The sequence below is a fragment of the Hermetia illucens genome, chromosome 4 (assembly GCF_905115235.1).
Source record: "Hermetia illucens chromosome 4, iHerIll2.2.curated.20191125, whole genome shotgun sequence".
Classification (NCBI taxonomy): Eukaryota; Metazoa; Arthropoda; class Insecta; order Diptera; family Stratiomyidae; genus Hermetia; species Hermetia illucens.
Genome location: NC_051852.1, coordinates 70,575,044 through 70,593,457, shown reverse-complemented (window position 1 = coordinate 70,593,457; position 18,414 = coordinate 70,575,044). Strand labels below are relative to the sequence as shown.

Genomic DNA, 18,414 nt, shown 5'->3' with positions numbered 1-18,414 from the left:
CTATAACCGGACATCTGCTGCTTCCCGCAACATGCCGGTCGTCCACGCCCTCTTTCCCACTACACAGTATACACCGTGGAACTCCGGTGCAATCTGTGATGAGGTGGCCCTCTTCCCCACACTTCCTGCAACTTCTCGACCTATCATGCTGGCTAGTGCATGCCGCCGCAAAATGGCCGAAATCGAGGCATATGAAGCATCTCTTTAGAGATATTTGCTCCCTGAGCCTGCACACAACCCGACCTATTCTTACCTTGCCCGCGGTAATCTAGGTTGATTGATAGCTGATTCCGCCGGCAAACTAATAATAGCGGTCTGTGTGCCGCCATATGCCTTCTTCGTCCTTTAGGGCACTCTGGTCTATATCGCTAAGGTTGAACTGTTGCTTTAACGCAACAAAGATGTCTTCCCCTAAGGTGACCTCATCTAGATCCTTACATTCAACCACTATCTCCTGCTTCCGAACTCTTACCTCACCTTCCTCTCCTAGTACCTGTTCCACCTTGCCGCGGAAGTTATCGGCCGACTTGTCGGCGGATCTACTTAATTCCAGCATCAGATCCCCTCTCTGCGTTCGCCTGATACGGCTTACACTATCCCCCAAATCCATAAATATATGTCTGTCTGGAGTAATTGATATTGATATATAATTGATTAAAAAACTAAAACGAAATCTTTCCCTCCTCCCATTCATATGAGCTAATTTTGTTGTAGTATTGACGAATTGATATGTTATGATGACGTCATACACGTTCTAGAATGCACATAAAATGTAGAAGTTTCACCTTCTGTAACTTTGTTGATAATAGTTGGATTTCCTTCAAACTTCCCAAAGTTATGGCTTATGTTCTAGCATGAATTTTTGGGAGGTTTCCGGGAAAATTTGAAAAAAGAGGGTAATATACTATTATTAACTTTATTTGTGCAGATATCGGAACGGAGAGGCTAGATTTCGTCTAAATACACCACTGTGACTTTTTCAGATTTTTCGGTTGGCTAGGTTCAGAGAACGAGACCTGTTACACTTTTTGACTGTCATACTTTAAGCCCTCACTCCCCTATGTTTCACCCATTCAGGTGTATGGTGAGCCCCCTCCCCCGCTTCCTCCCTTAAACTTAGCACAAAAAGGCGCCACTTGCTGTATGTAGAAAAGGGCGGAACAGTTTCCGAATAAATCGGAGGTGACAGACAGACAAACAGACATCGACTCGATTCTAATAAGGTGTTTCACACAAAACCTTAAAAAACGACTGGCATTTTAAGGTATGGACTACACTACGGTTCTGAAACTAAGATTATTAAAAAAACCACAAAGGTACATTTTTGGCGCCTTGCTAAACTTTTTTCTGTGAATTTTGGTATTTCCTCCCGCCTGCTTTAATGTACAAACAAGTCCAAAGCTGGGCTTACTTCTTCTGTCAGCATATTTGAGTGTAGAACTATCCCATTTGTACGTAGTCCGTTATGCATATGAATTTAGCATGTCTGACTACCCATTTTAGTGTGATATTGATATTTAGTTTCAGTAAATTTACACGGTAAAGTCAACTTTGAGCTACTGCAACTTTCTTGCTAATAGTATGATTTTGATCAAACTTGGGGATAATATGCTTCATATTACATTTTATACTACTATCAACTTTTATAATTCTGGGATAAACCCCCGGTTTTACTCAATTTCCCCAAAAATATGGTAATATACTATAAGTAACTCAATTTTGACGGATATCGATATGGAGAGTATTTTGAGGCCTGGACACCATATAGAGGTAGCTTCATGATTTTTTTTCAGATTTTTCGTTTGGGTAGTTTCTGAGAATGGGTCCGTTAAAAAAGTCTTCACTTTCCACCTCTCCCACTCCCCGTCTTTCTAACAAATCTTAAAACTAATTCTGGCTTCGAAAAGTGCTAATCGAAACCTTTCATTAGATACCCCCAAATACGGTCAATTCGGTGAAAACAAATTTTTACACACCCCCCCCCCCCCCCTAAATCTCAACGTAGAAGGATATCACTCACTGCATGTCTGGGCGTCCACAGTTCCCTCCTTCTTACCCAATTTCGTGTCAATCGGTATAGCCGTTTCTGAGAAAAGTGCGTGCGACCGACAGACAGACATTGACCCGATTTTAATCGGACCGTTTTTAAGGTTTTGTTAGTAAAACGAAACCTTAAAAACGGTCCGATGAATCGCAACTATCCTACTTTGCGAACCGTAGAAATATGTGTTGTATAAGTGGTGAAAATTTCAAAGAATTTCGTTGGTTAAATCTTGACCGAGCCGATTTTCAACATGCCGCTTCAAGAAAACCCCATTTAAAAATTAGAATGCGGTTATTAACCATCGTCAACAGAGCAACAACGGGTATCCAGTCTAGGCCTGCCTTAATAAGGTACTCCAGACATCCCGGTTTTGCGCCGAGTTCCACCAATTCGATATCCCTACAAGTTGTCTAGCGTCCTGACCTACGCCATCGCTCCATCTCAAGCAGGGTCTGCCTCGTCTTCTTTTTCTACCATAAATATTGCCCATACAGACTTTCCGGCCAGGATTATCCTCATCCACACGAATTAGGTGATCCATCCACCGCAACCTGTTGAGCCCCATAACCTGACGGTCGTGGTATCGTTCATAGATTTCGTCGTTATGTAAGCTTCGGTATCATCCATCCTCATGTATTCTTGGGAGGATTCTTCTCTCGAACGCGGCCAAGAGTTCGCAGTTTTTTTTGCTAAGAACCCAGGTCTCCGAGGAATACATAAGGACAGGACTGGCAAGATCATAGTCTTGTATAGTAAAAGCTTTGACCCTATGGTGAGACGCTTCGAGCGAAACAGTTTTTGTAAACTAAACTAGAGTGGTCAAAGGGTAGTATAGGTCCCAGTGCGAAACGTGGATTGGTAACCACGATGGAGCATAAAACCTGGGAAATGCCTGCTGAACCAACATCAGCAGCTCTACTACCAAACCCTATCTCCACCTCCACGTGGTGACCGCTGGGAGCTCCTTCTTAACGAAAAACTGCAGACGGAGAAGGATGAAGGCGAGTCTCCCGCGCCTAAAAACGGGACAAATTGTACCAACTGGTCCTCCAGGTTGGGGGTTGCGTAGGGCTGACAACCCTACACGGAAAACAACTTGTTACGAAGCCACAACAGGAGCCTCGGACTGGACGGATTATACAACGACTAACCCGGCAACGACAACGGAATGAGGATTTGCGTATTTTCTCATGGAACGTACGCTCCCTGTACAGAGATGAAGCTGATAAGCAACTAGCTGATACCCTGTCCCAATATAGGGCTGATGTAACAGCGTTACAGGAGATGCGTTGGACAGGGACCGGTTTCCTGGAGAACAGCCGCTACACCATATATTATAGTGGCCATCCAGTAAACCATGTGCTCGGAGTAGGTTTCTTAGTCAGCCAAAAAATGAAACCTGCTGTAATCGGCTTTAAAAACATAAGCGAACGGCTATGCACTTGCGCTTGCGCGGCAAGTTTAGAAATATAAGCCCCATTAACGTTCACGCCCCTACAGAGGAGACTGCAGAGTCGGAGAAGGATACCTTCTACGAGGCAGTAGAACGAACCCTCGAAGCCTGTCCCAGATATAATATCAAAGTCATACTTGGGGATTTTAACAGCCAAGTAGGGAAGGTGCCCGTATTCAGGCGATACGTTGGTTCCCATAGCTTACACCAAAATATAAATGTTAACGGACTGCGGATTATTCAATTAGCAGGGTCACACGAAATGGTTGTTGGAAGTACCTGGTTTGCGCGGAAAGCGGTCCACAAACATACGTGGGCCTCTCCAGACGGGACCACTTTCAACCAAATTGACCACGTGTTGATCGAACGCCGCCACCTCTCAGAATTGATGAATGTCAGAACATATAGGGGGGCCGATATAGACTCGGATCACTATCTCGTTGGCATGGTGCTCCGAGCTCGAATAAAAATACCACCTAGAATCCCCTCTGACAATCAGGTGAGAGTTAACAATGAAGCCATCCATAACACAGCTCTCCGTGACACCTATAAGAGGGAAATGGATGCCGCAATAACTGCAGTCAACAGAGGACCTGGAGATGAAGCATCAACAAATGATCTTCACAACCACCTGAAAATCGTTATCATAAATACCGCCACAAACATAATTGGCCCCAGTCGCAAAAGGAGTCGGAACGGCTGGTTTGACGATGAACGTAAGCTAGCAAGCAAGTCTGTGAACTAGAAAAATACAGGGAGCAACCGCACCTGGCGCGGAAATTTTACCAATAAGTCAGCAGGATGAAGCCTTATACACCTCGATGCTCATCCTGCCGAGACAAAGAGGGAAATCTGATTTCCGACAGAATGGGCATATTGGAGCGATGGGTTGAGTACTTTGATGAGCTACTGAACAACTAGAACATCGGCGAGTTGGAGGTCCCGCCAACTGAAGACGACGGACAAATACTGCCACCACCAAGTTTAGGAGAAACAGTGCAATTCATCGGCTTAAAAATCATAAGTCGCCAGGAGCCGATGGAATTGCAGCCGAATTGGTTAAATGTGGAGGCGACCAGTTACACCAAGTGGTTCATCAACTTGTGCTCAAGGTATGGGACAGCGAATCAATGCCTGACGATTGGCAACGAGGCATTATGTGTCTCATACATACATAAAAAGGGAGATATCACACAGTGCAGCAATTATAGAGGTATCACGTTGCTGAGTACCATCTATAAGATATTCTCCGCTATCTTGCTAGACCGGATAGCCCCATACGCACCGAAGATCATTGGCCCATACCAAAGAGGCTTCACTCCAGCCAAGTCAGCAACAGATCAGATTTTCTCTCTGCGGCAAGCGATGAAAAAACTGTTGGAATATGGACAACAATTGCACCATCTATTCATCGAGTTCAAAGCCGCCTATGATAGCATAGCCAGGGTAAAACTGTACACGGCCATGAGAGAATTCGGTATCCCGACGAAACTAATAAGACTGACTAGACTGACCCTGACCAATGTGCGAGGCCAGATAAAAGCAGCAGGATCACTCTCAAGACCATTCGACATCAACAACGGTCTACGACAAGGGGCCGCAAGAGGTACGATCCTCTTTAAGTCCACCCAACTACTGGCTTATGCTGACGATATCGACATCATGGGAAGAACGACCCGAGATGTACAAACTGCCTTCATCCAGAGCGAGCAGGCGGCGCGAGTTCCTGAGCTGCACATCAATGACGGCAAGACAAAATATATGGTGGCAACGTCAGCACCGAAGACGAACCAACCAACAACATCAAACCGCACTGGTCAAACAGGAAGAATAAGGATAGGAGAATACAACTTTGAGACCGTTGATAATTTCTTCTATCTAGGGTCGAAATTCACAACCAATAACAGCTACAATGATGAAATCCGCGCACAGTTGTTGTCAGCCAACAGAGCCTATTTCAACTTACAAAAACTGTTCCGCTCGAAACGTCTCACCATAGGGTCAAAGCTCTTACTGTACAAGATTATGATCTTGCCAGTCCTCATGTATTCCTCGGAAACTTGGGTTCTTAGCAAGAAAAATTGCGAACTCTTGATCGCGTTCGAGAGAAGAATCCTCTGAAGAATTTTTGGCCCCCAACATGAGGATGGACGATTCCGTAGCCTACACAATGACGAAATCTATGAGCGTTACCATGACCGTCCGGTTGTGGATAAAATCCGGCTCAGTAGGTTACGGTGGGCGGGCCACTTAATCCGTATGGATGAGGATGATCCCACCCGGAAAGTCTATAAGGGCAATATCTATGGTAGAAAAAGAAGACGAGGCAGACCCTGCCTAAGATGGAGCGATGGTGTAGGCCAGGACGCCAGACAGCTTTTAGGGATATCGAATTGGTGGACCTCGGCGCAAAACCGGGATGTCTGGAGTTCCTTATTAAGGCAGGCCTAGACCGGATACCGGTTGTTACACCGTTGATGATGATGATGAAAATACACTCTGTTGGCAGCCAACAAGCGGGCTCGAATTTCATCGTCATAGCTGTTATCGGTTGTGATTTTCGACCCTAGATAAGGGATGGACCTGAAGAGGATGGTGCCTCTCGCATTTACATCTCCATTGCTCATCCCTTTCTCCAGCGCCAGGTTGAAGAGGACGCATGATAGGGCATCCCCTTGTCTTAAACCATTGTTGGTGTTGAATGGTTGCTTTTATCTGGCCTCGAACCTCCATATTTAAGCAATTCTATTGTATTTCCATTGGCTCCTGGCGACTTATGGTCAATTTGGTTGAAAGTGGTCCCGTCTGTTTGTGGACTGCTTTCTGCGCTAACCAGGTACATCCACAAACCACTACGTGCGATACTGCTCATTGAATAATCTGCATTCCTTATCATTTGTATTTTTATGTAAGCTATGGGAACAAACGTATATCCTGAATACGGGTTCCGCTCCTACTTGACTGTTAAAATCTCCAAGTATGATTTTGATATCATGCTTGAGACAGGCTTCGAGGGTCCGCTCAACCGCCTCGTAGAAAGTACCCTTCTCCAACTCTGCAGTCTCCTTTGTAGGAGCGTGAACGTTTATGGGGCTTATAATTCCAAATTTTCCTCGCAAACGCAGAGTGCGGAGCCTTTCGCTAATATTTTCAAAGCCAATAACAGCAGGTTTCAGTTTTTAGGTTTGGTTTTCCGTATAGAGTTGTCAGCCCTACCCAACCTGGAGGACCAGTTGGCACAATTTGTCCCGTTTTTGGCGCGAGAAACTCGCTTTGGCCGATTATTAACTATGAAAATTTTAATTGATCATTAATCTGCTATACATAGTCCATAAATCTTCGGTTTCTTAAAAAAAGCACATATGAAGCCTTGGTTTCAATTCTTGTTCTTCTAGCGCAGTCATTCAAACGTCGTTCGGACCGGGAAATTCGCGTTTCATTACTGCGATCAACATAAACCAGACATATGAGACTTCACCTCTTTAACACTGTAATTTCTGAACAACTCCGAATATCGAAACATCACATTGCCCAAATATTCTACACTATATTTGAATACATTTGATGCAAAAAAATGATTCCTCGGATCCGACACATGGGATGACCCCCCTATGTCTTGCGCGTTTAAAGAAGGTGTTTAACCATGTGCTACATTAACTCGTCTGGCATGCTTTGCGGCTAGTGCTAGAGAAAATCGTGTGCTGAGTTAAATTACTTGCGCTTGGAGTAGATTTCGTATTCAGCTAAATTGGTTTTGAAAATATATGCGGGCTTTTATGCACTTTGCACTTTCGAAGCACGACCCTATTTGACCTTATTCCTCGAAATCTGAACCAGATATGTAATCAGAATTATAATGGCGTGCATAGCTGCTATAAAAGACTCCCCATCTTATATTCACTAATAACGGAAATTACTTCTACGCTGCAATTTAACAACACTCTCAAAGACCATTTTTGAAAAACAAACTTTTTCTAAAATTATCAGCATTTTAAATTTCAACCAAACTTAAATAGACTGAAAAGACCGCGCCGTGTTTTGTGACGTCACAACTCGAGCCAAGAAACTTCAGTTGCCCGGCAACTGGCAGTTACTCAAAGAAATATAAAATTGTCAGTTAATTTCCCGCGTGAAATGCTAAGGAGGACGATGAAATATTGTTTCGTGCCTTGTTCCACAAATAACTCCACAAAAACCCCGCACAAAGCTTTTTTGACTGTTCCGAAAGAAGATTTTCGGAAGAAGTGCCATCGTCCGACAGAATCCAGTTTCTTGGGAGTCAGGTTTAAAGTGTGAGGAACATTTCAATGTAAGTTAACATTTTTTAAACTTTAACTCCAATCTTAATTGATAATATACGATTGCCTTACAACTATGTGTCACTATTATTCAATTGCAAAGCTGAAACTTCTGGAAGTGGGGAACATACTAAAGTTCCTAACGGTTACTGGCCTGCTTGAGATATTATGATCAACAGGTACACTATAACCAGTAAAAGGGGCACAATAGTTCTTCAAGGACGCGGTGCGACTTTCCCTTAACAGAATAATAATAAGAGAAAGGAGAGATTCCGCTGAATCTTTCAGAAACGTACGACAGGTAAAGATGTCAGAATTTGCTATATAGCTTGTTACCATTACTGTCGAAAAATAAAGTAACTTGAAGGATTGTCCAGTCACACATTTCTAAATTTTCTATTAAGAACTAACTGATTACTTGAAAAGTAACAAGTAATAAACATTAAGCCGGATGCCTTCACGTAGATAAGATTTAAATTGCTCGCTCGATGACGTCACCGCGTTTTCTTTTCCACCCTGTGAGAATTCGATTTTTAAAATTTTAGAATTAACAAATGAGGGTTTGGAATTGGTTTTTTAACGGATATGGTAGTATGGCAGGTGAAACTACTACTTCGGAGTAAAAAACTTATAGTCATTTTCCAACGCGGAGAGTCTATTGTACCGTTAGCAACGAATTGCGTATCATACTATTAATAATGCCGTATGAAACTGCCGTTAGAAGTACCCAGTTTTCGCAGTTTGAAATCCACAGACAAACCAAGACCGCAACCTTTCAACTTTCATGAATTACACAAAATATATGGGAACTAATATTGACTCGGATGCCTATCTCGTTGGCATGGGGCTCCGAGTTGGCGCAACCTTACCACATCAAATGCCCTCTGACAGTCAGATGAGACTGAACACTGAAGATAACTCTGAAATCCACAACTAACCTTTACGACCACTTGAAGAGTATTATCATTGGTACGGTCAGAAACATATTTGACCCAATCTCAATGAGGGTCGGAATCACTGGTTTTATGAAGATTGTAACCTATCAAAGGAACGGAAGAATACTGCATAGAGGGCAATTCAGCAACCTCAAAGAACGTACAGAGACTCATCACGAACTCCGTCAAACAGAGAGGCGACGTCACAGACAGAAGAGAGAGGTTTGAAACACCTAACTACTAGATGTACCTCTTTTCTTATATAAGGAACAGATGTTGCTTCGTTACCCATCATCCATTAATCTGCTGTCCCAAACCATGAGCATAATTTGATGAACTGCACGATGTAGTTGGTCGCTTTCACATTCATCAGTTTGGCTGTAATACTATCGGCTTACGCCGACCGTCATAAACTGTTCCCTGAGTGCCGACTGTGCGAATTCGACAAATGCAAAACTAAGTTCACACCGTTTATTCCACCTATGAATCAAAGAGTATAATCAAATCACACTCCCTCCTTTTTATGTTCGATAAACGATCGATTTGAAATCTTAGCCATCTTAGTCTTATTAGTATACCTTAAAAACCCACACTTGCCAATTTTCAATTTGGTCTCAAGACGTAAAAAAATATCTATATAGAACTGATTCGCTCTTAAGACTTTTCAATTTTCTTCGATCATAGAATTACATGCATCCAATCACAAAATTGCACTTTTTTCTTTGACTGAATCCATATATGCCCATCTTTCCCGATTTTCAAAATCACACTTTAATGTCAAAAATTGACATAACAAATCCAAATGGAACAAATCATCTAATATAGAAAGTGAGTTGAATTGGTAGAACTAAACAAATTATGCGGCTATCATCATCATCATCATCAACGGCGCAACAACCGGTATCAGGTCTAGGCCTGCCTTAATAAGGAACTCCAGACATCCCGGTTTTGCGCCGAGGTCCACCCATTCGATATCCCTAAAAGCTGTCTGTCGTCGTGACCTACGCCACCGCTTCATCTTAGGCAGGGTCTGCCTCGGCTTCTTTTTCTACCATAGATATTGCCCTTATAGACTTTCCGGGTGGGATCATCCTCATCCATACGGATTAAGTGAACCGCCCACCGTAACCTATTGAGCCGGATTTTATCCACAATCGGACGGTCATGGTTGTCTCGGGTGGTTCTTCCCATGATGTCGATATCGTCAGCATAAGCCAGTAGTTGGGTGGACTTAAAGAGGATCGTACCTCTTGCATTGCTGCTTTTATCTGGCCTCGCACATTGGTCAGGGTCAGCCCAGTCAGTCTTATCAATTTCGTCGGGATACCGAATTCTCTCATGGTCGTGTACAGTTTTACCCTGACTATGCTATCATAGCTCCCCCTCGGACACCACCTTGTCGTGGTGGGGGAGCCTGTAGTAGTTTACTACTACACTAAGGGTGTCCAAAAATATAAATATGGAAACGATGGATTTAAACTCTCCAAGTGGTAAGAAGTCACAGACTTCGAATCCACCCGCGACCGTGAGTAATCATGACGCGGCCGAGGCGCGGATTTTGGAGGCCTCACCACATTCATACTCGCCTACAGATCAATCTGTAGAAGGCATGCTTTCCGACTCAGTGGAAAGTTTGCACTTGGTGCCTACGGCGAAGTTAGCCAGAAAGGAAAGTACGGAAACTTTCAAATTGGGAGAAACTGGAAATCCGACTACGGCTGAATTCTGCCTGTCAGAACCTTCTCCTTCATCCTTACCAGGAAGAGCGGAAGAACGGGAAGCTGGTGACGTGGACGCTACTGGTTTAACGCCGGTGTGTGGAAATGGATCTAAGCGATCCGGACACCGTGAACCTGGAAAGGCCCGAAGCCGACGGCAGAAGAGAGCACTGCGAAGGAAGATGAAGCACGTGGCTGTACCACTAGGCGCGGTAACGCCCAGAGAAATCGGACACAAGGAAGCGGAATCTCCGGCGGAAGGTGGAGATAAACTGGAAACCCCGGTAAGATTCACATTGGACGCACCAGACTCTTCTGTCAGCGACAATAGACTAAGTTTATGTCGAAAAACATAAAGATTGGTCAAATCAACCTGCAGCATGCCAAAGCTCCCTCCTACCTGTTGGCAGCGAGAATGACAAAGCTGCAGGATTTCCCCTATATCTTTCTGGTGCAAGAACCGTGGGTTCGATTTAACAGAATCTGTGGCATTGGATCAGTAAAGGGGGCTAGGATCTTCTACGACGAAAGATCCATAAGACCGAGAGCTTGCGTCCAGATGTCAAGACGGTTAGAGGCAACTATGCTGAGACAATATTGTTCCCAGGACTTAGCTACGGTCATCATACAATACCAAATAAATGGCGAGAGGAAAAACATCATAGTTGCCTCCGCTTATTTACCCTATGATTCTTTGTATCCGCAAAGAACTTAGGGATCTGGTGGCGTATGCGGAATCAAGTGGTCTCGAACTCTTAATAGGTTGCGATGCGAATGCTCAACATATTTGTTGGGGCAGTAGCAAATGCAATCCAAGAGGAGAGAAGCTATTTGATTTCATCACTTCAGCTGGTCTTATGGCTGCAAACGTAGGGTGCGCCCCTACGTTCGTGTAGTTGATTACACACTGGCGAGTGCTAGACGAGGTCTCACTGTCAGATCACCGATATCTAGAATTCAATCTGACTATTGCGGGCGAACAGTCTGCAGTACAAAGACGGAACCCTAGAAAAACGGATTGGACAAAGTTCAATGAACTTCTTGGCAATAAAGTACAGTTCCCTAGGCGACTAAGGACACCTTTGGTGCTGGAAGATGAATTGAAAACTCTGAACGGCACACTTTTAGAGTGCTATGAAGAGGCTTGTCCTATTTCCCGAGGCCAAAGCGGTAAAACGGTTCCTTGGTGGAACCGAGAACTGCAAAAACTCAGGAAATCAACCAGGCGACTTCTAAATCGTGCTTGCAAAAGTAACAAGGACGAAGACTGGTTAAATTTCAGGAACTCACAACATGAATATAAGAGGCTCGTGAGGTGCTCGAAACGAGACTCCTTTAGAACGTACTGTGAGGAACTGCAAGGCGAAAGGGAGACTTCAAGGCTGTGCAGAGTCCTCAAAAGGGATGAGTCGGCCAAGTTGGATTCTCTTAGAAAACCCGACGGTACTTTCACGAGCTCCAGACTGGACTCAGTGCAGACCCTCCTGGAAGTACACCCCCCGGGAGAACGGGTGAGAGAAGTGGTAGGGGGAGAGTTGACGGTTCTTGTAACCCCTTCAACACGCAAGCGTTGCAAGGGGAACTGGAACAATGCGAAAGCGGTTGTTACCCATGAAAAGGTGAGAGCTGCCATACTGTCCTTTGAACATTTCAAAGCACCTGGCATGGATGGCATCTATCCGGCAATGCTAAAGGAGGGTATGGAGCAATAAGAGCGACCTCTAAGAAATATTTTTCGAGAATGTCTTGCTCTGAGCTACGTGCCTTCTTCTTGGCAACAGGTTAAGGTAGTTTTCATACCGAAACCTGGGAAAGATGACTATTTTAATCCAAAGAACTTCAGACAAATCAGCTTGACTTCATTCTTGCTGAAAGGTTTGGAGAGACTGGTGGAGCGTCACATTCGTGGAAACGCACTTAGGTCACACCCACTTAGTGAAAACCAACATGCTTACCAACGTGGAAAGTCCTGTGAGTCTGCTCTTCATTCTTTGGTCACAAAGATAGAGCATGCAACTTTGAATGGTGAGTACGCGATGGGGGTGTTGGTGGACATTGAAGGGGCTTTTGACTGTGCGCCTTTTCAAAAACTTTGTGATGCGGCCAGAGCGCATGGTGTTGATGATGCTTTAATTAAGTGGATCCATGCTATGCTAACGCAAAGATTTTTGTGCGCTGAGGTAGGGGTCGATCGCTACCTGACTACAGAAGCGACGACGGGCTGCCCCCAAGGAGGTGTGCTTTCGCCGCTTCTGTGGAGTATGCTGATCGACTCACTGCTATGCGAACTGCAAAATTTGCCAATACACGCTCACGCTTATGCTGATGACGTGGCTGTACTTGCTGTTGATCGGGATCTTGGAACGGTGTGTAGGGATATACAGCGTGCCGTTGATTTGATAGACAGCTGGTGCCTTAGACATGGTTTGTCAGTTAATCCAAATAAAACCACAAGGGTTTTATTCACAAAAAGGAGAAAACTGGATGGACTTTGCCTCCCTGAGATGAGGGGTACTACCCTTCAACTCTCCGAAGAAGTGAAATATCTGGCGGTCACTCTAGATAAAAAACTTCTTTGGAACAAACATGTAGAGGTAAAGATGAAACGAGCTCTCACAGCTTATGGGCTGTGCTGTGCACGAACATACGTGGGCCTCTCCAGACGGGACCACTTTCAACCAAATTGACCACGTGTTGACAGAACGCCGCCACCTCTCAGCCTTGATGAATGTCAGAACATATAGGGGGGCCAATATAGACTCGGATCACTATCTCGTTGGCATGGTGCTCCGAGCTCGAATAACAATACCACCTACAATCTCCTCTGACAATCAGGCGAGGGAAATGGATGCCGCAATAACCGCAGTCAATAGAGGACCTGGAGATCAAGCATCAACAAATGATCTTCACAATCACCTGAAGAACGTTATCATGGATACGGCCACAAACATACTTGGCCCCAGCCGAAAAGGAGTCGGAACGGCTAGTTTGACGATGAATGTAAGCTAGCAACGGAACGGAAGAATGCCGCATACCGAGTAATGTTGCATTCTCAAAGAACGCGGGCACGCGCAGAGACTTATCACGAACTCTGTCGAGTGGAGAAGCGATTTCACAGACGGAAAAAGGAAGCCTGGGAGAGCCAACAAGTCTATGAACTAGAAAAGTACAGGGAGCAACCGCACCAGGCGCGCAAGTTTTACCAACAAGTCAGTAGCATGAAGCCTTATACACCTCGATGCTCATCCTGCCGAGACAAAGAGGGAAATCTGATTTCCGACAGAATGGGCATATTATAGCGATGGGTTGAGTACTTTGATGAGCTACTGAACAACCAGAACATTGGCGAGTTGGAGGTCCCGCCAATTGAAGACGACGGACAAATACTGCCACCACCAAGTTTAGGAGAAACAGTCCGTGCAATTCATCGGCTAAAAAATCATTAGTCGCCAGGAGCCGATGGAATTACAGCCGAATTGGTTAAATATGGAGGCGACCAGTTACACCAAGTGGTTCATCAACTTGTGCTCAAGGTATGGGACAGCGAATCAATGCCTGACGATTGGCAACGAGGCATTATCTGTCTCATACATAAAAAAGGAGATATCACACAGTGCAGCAATTATAGAGGTATTACGTTGCTGAGTACCATCTATAAGATATTCTCCACTATCTTACTTGGCCAGATAGCCCCATACGCCCAGAACATCATTGGCCTATACCAAAGAGGCTTCACTCCAGGCAAATCAGCAACAGATCAGATTTTCTCTCTGCGGCAAGCGATGGAAAAACTGTTGGAATATGGACAACAGTTGCACCATCTGTTCATCGACTTTAAAGCCGCCTATGATAGCATAGCCAGGGTAAAACTGTACACGGCCATGAGAGAATTCGGTATCCCGACGAAATTAATAAGACTGACCAGGCTGACCCTGACCAATGTGCGAGGCCAGATAAAAGCAGCAGGATCACTCTCAAGACCATTCGACATCAACAACGGTCTACGACAAGGGGATGCGCTATCATGCGTCCTCTTTAACCTGGCCCTCGAGAAAGTGATCCGTGATGCCGAGGTAAATGCAAAAGGTACGATCCTCTTCAAGTCCACCCAACTACTGGCCTATGCTGACGATATCGACATCATGGGAAGAACGACCCGAGATGTACAAACTGCCTTCATCCAGATCGAGCAGGCGGCGCGAGATCTTGGGCTGTACATCAATGAAGGCAAGACGAAATATATGGTGGCAACGTCAGCACCGAAGACGAATCAACCAACAACATCAAACCGCACTGGTCAAACACGAAGAAGAATAAGGATAGGAGAATGCAACTTTGAGACCGTTGACAATTTCTCCTATCTATGGTCGAAAATCACAACCGATAGCAACTACGATGATGAAATCCGCGCACGGTTGTTGTCAGCCAACAGAGCCTATTTCAGCTTACAAAGACTGTTTTTGGCCGCGTTCGAGAGAAGAATGCTCCGAAGAATTTTTGGCCCCCTACATGAGGATGGACGATTCCGTAGCCTACACAATGACGAAATCTATGAGCGATACCATGACCGTCCGGTTGTGGATAAAATCCGGCTCAATAGGTTACGGTGGGCGGGTCAGTTAATCCGTATGGATGAGGATGATCCCGCCCGGAAAGTCTATAAGGGCAATATCTATGGTAGAAAAAGAAGACGAGGCAGACCCTGCCTAAGATGGAGCGATGGCGTGGGTCAGGACGCCAGACAGCTTTTAGGGATATCGAATTGGTGGGCCTCGGCGGAAAACCGGGATGTCTGGAGTTCCTTATTAAGGCAGGCCTAGACCGGATACCGATTGTTGCGCCGTTGATGATGATGATGCTATCATAGGCGGCTTTAAAGTCGATGAATAGATGGTGCAACTGGTGTCCATATTCCAACAGTTTTTCCATCGCTTGCCGCAGAGAGAAAATCTGATCTGTTGCTGATTTGCCTGGAATAAAGCCTCTTCGGTATGGGCCAATGATGTTCTGGGCGTGTGGCGCTATCTGACCTAGCAAGATAGCGGAGAATGTCTTATAGATGGTTCTCAGTAACGTGATACCTATATAATTGCTGCACTGTGTGATATCTCCCTTTTTATGTATGAGAGAGATAATACCTAGTTGCCAATCGTCAAGCATTGATTCACTGTCCCATACTTTGAGCACAAGTTGATGAACCACTTGGTGTAACTGGTCGCCTATATTTAACTAATTCCATCGGCTCCTGGTGACTTATGATTTTTTAGTCAATGAATTGCACGGACTGTTTCTCCTATATTTGGTGGTGGCACTATGTGTCCGCCGTCTTCAGTTGGCGGGACCTCCAACTCGCCGATGGTCTAGTTGTTCATTAGCTCATCAAAGTACTCAACCCATCGCTCCAATATGCCCATTCTGTCGGAAATCAGATTTCCCTCTTTGTCTCGGCAGGATGAGCATCGAGATGTATAAGGCTACATCCTGCTGACTTTTTGGTAAGACTTCGCCCCTGATGTGGTTGCTCCCTGTACTTCTCTATTTCACACACTTGTTAGTTCTCTCTTTCTTTTTAGTCTGTGAAATCGCTTCTCCACTCGACAGAGTTCGTGATAAGTCTCTGCGCGTGCCCGCGTTTTTTGAGAATGCAATATTACTCGATATGCGGCATTCTTCCGTAGTTAGCTTAGATTCATCGTCAAACCAGCTGTTCCGACTCCTTTTGCTGGGGCCAATTATGTTTGTGGCGGTATTTATGATAACGTTTTTCAGGTGGTTGTGAAGATCATTTGTTGATGCTTCATCTCCAGGATCTCTGTTGACTGTCTTATAGGTGTCGCGGAGGGCTTTGTTGTGGATAGCTTCAGTGTTAACTCTCACCTGACTGTCAGAGGGGATTCTAGGTGGTGTTGTTATTCGAGCTCGGAACCCGTCTGGAGAGGCCCATGTATGTTTGCGGACCGCTTTCCGCGCAAACCAGGTACTTACACTTCGTGTGACACTGCTAATTGAATAATCCGCAGTCCGTTATCATTTGTATTTTGGTGTAAGCTATGGGAGCCAACGTATCGCCTGAATAGGGGCTCCTTCCCTACTTGCCTGTTAAAATCCCCAAGTATGATTTTGATATCATATCTGGGGCAGGCTTCGAGGATTCGTTCTACTGCCTCGTAAAAGGTATACTTCTCCGACTCTGCAGTATCCTCTGTGGGGGCGTGAACGTTAATGAGGCTTATATTTCTAAACTTGCCTCGCAAGCGCAAGTGCATAGCCGTTCGCTTATGTTTTCAAAGCCGATAACAGCAAGTTTCATTTTTTGGCTGACTAAGTAACCTACTCCGAGCACATGGTTTACTGGATGGCCACTATAATATATGGTGTAGCGACTCTTCTCCAGGAAACCGGTCCCTGTCCAACCCATCTTCTCTAACGCTGTTACATCAGCCCTATATTGGGACAGGGTATCGGCTAGCTGCTCAGTAGCTTCATCTCTGTACAGGGAGCGCACGTTCCATGACAAAATACGCAAATCGTTATTCCTTTGTCGTTGCCGGGTTTTCAATGAATACCACTTCAAATTCGATTGTCCGATGCCGCTGAAGGAAAAATTTGCCACTGTAACGTGACATTGCTCGTACCGATGAAATCGTTTCCGTGAATTCGAAATTGAGTTAATTTTAACAATTATCCTTTAACATCCGAACTTGTCGAATTTCGGGAATTAGAGTAAAAATAAAAAAGCATGTTAGAAATTATGCTTCCCCAGTTGCTAATGAAGTCGATTTTCAATTTGTAGGCTCAGAAAGCCTTTGTTTTAGAAATTACCTTCGAGCGAAAAAAAATTGTACTGAAACATACGGTAGTCTTCAAAAAAAGTAAAAGTAGAATATTTAGTAAGCGATAGACCCTACTTCTTCGCCGATGGCTTTAAAACATTATTTCTAATTCATAATTTACTCACGCAATCCACTTGTTTGGCTCCTCGCTCATATTAGGCGTTCTATACATTGTTTCACTGAAGCACGTTAGTAGCAGCTTTAATAACTCAGTTCTACGCAGCTCCATCGTCGCATTTTTGGGAGGCGAGTGAGCAAATCCAACACCTGCTTCCCATATGTACTCGCAGCTGTCTATATTTGCAAGTTCCTCGGGCTTATCTGGCCCAGATCGCTTTGTAGCAACTACCGTGAAGTCGGGACAAAACAAAAGGTCCTACAAATTATGTTTGAATTCCTACTGTTCACTGAAGAATGTGCAGAACTTACGCAAATAGCATTCAAAAGGCTCTGCGCTAGTGGAGTGGTCGAGTCATCGTTCTCGTTTCCTGATGGCAAAGATGACCAGAAAAAATTTCGCCACTCAGCTTCTTCAAAAATATACGGCAAAATCCTCGATAAAAGCCGAACGCAGTTCAACACAGCTTGTTGCTCCGCTTGCGTCCTGCAGCTGTTGTCAACCGCATGCGCTAGCCTCTCTGTAGCCTTGTAACATAACGTGGCCAAATTTCCAGGATTCTCATCACGGAGCATCCGAATCTCATTCGCTGGAATCAATGCGAACACATCCTGAGGGTTGGTTCCATGCTCAGACCAAAACTGATTCCAGAACGACTCATCCTTTGCATCAATTACCTGAAATCAAAGCTAAATATAGTCATCCTTCACAACGAGGCACTCTTGTCGAAAATGTTCTGATCGATCAAAATCCCCCCAATGCGGCCAAACATATTGAGTTTTTCATCCCTCAAGACTTTTTGGCCAATGCGTAGGTGGATTCCGTACCTGATTCTTCGCAGTTAATTGAACAATAGCTTTCCGAAAATTTAACTTTGAATCAGAATTCCCCATCAGGATACAAAGGGCACAAGCTCAGAAAATCTAGACGACTCAGTCAGCAATATAATCAACGGCGAAATCAACCCAACCAAACCTAGTTGAACGTCAACTAAACGTCACAGACTGCTAGCTGA

The 18,414-nt window shown here is 44.7% G+C and overlaps 1 protein-coding gene across 1 annotated transcript in view; it reads right to left on the bottom strand.

The window, feature by feature from the left end:
* Positions 1-18,414, bottom strand: part of LOC119654683 (protein HID1) — a 32,361-nt gene extending 13,947 nt beyond the window's left edge. The window contains exons 1-3 of the mRNA XM_038060192.1: positions 18,227-18,414; positions 17,711-18,076; positions 17,407-17,657 (exon numbers count right to left, since the gene is read on the bottom strand). Of these exons, the coding sequence (XP_037916120.1) occupies positions 17,407-17,657; positions 17,711-18,076; positions 18,227-18,292 (683 nt within the window). The 5' untranslated portion in view covers positions 18,293-18,414. The remainder of the gene's footprint in view (positions 1-17,406; positions 17,658-17,710; positions 18,077-18,226) is intronic.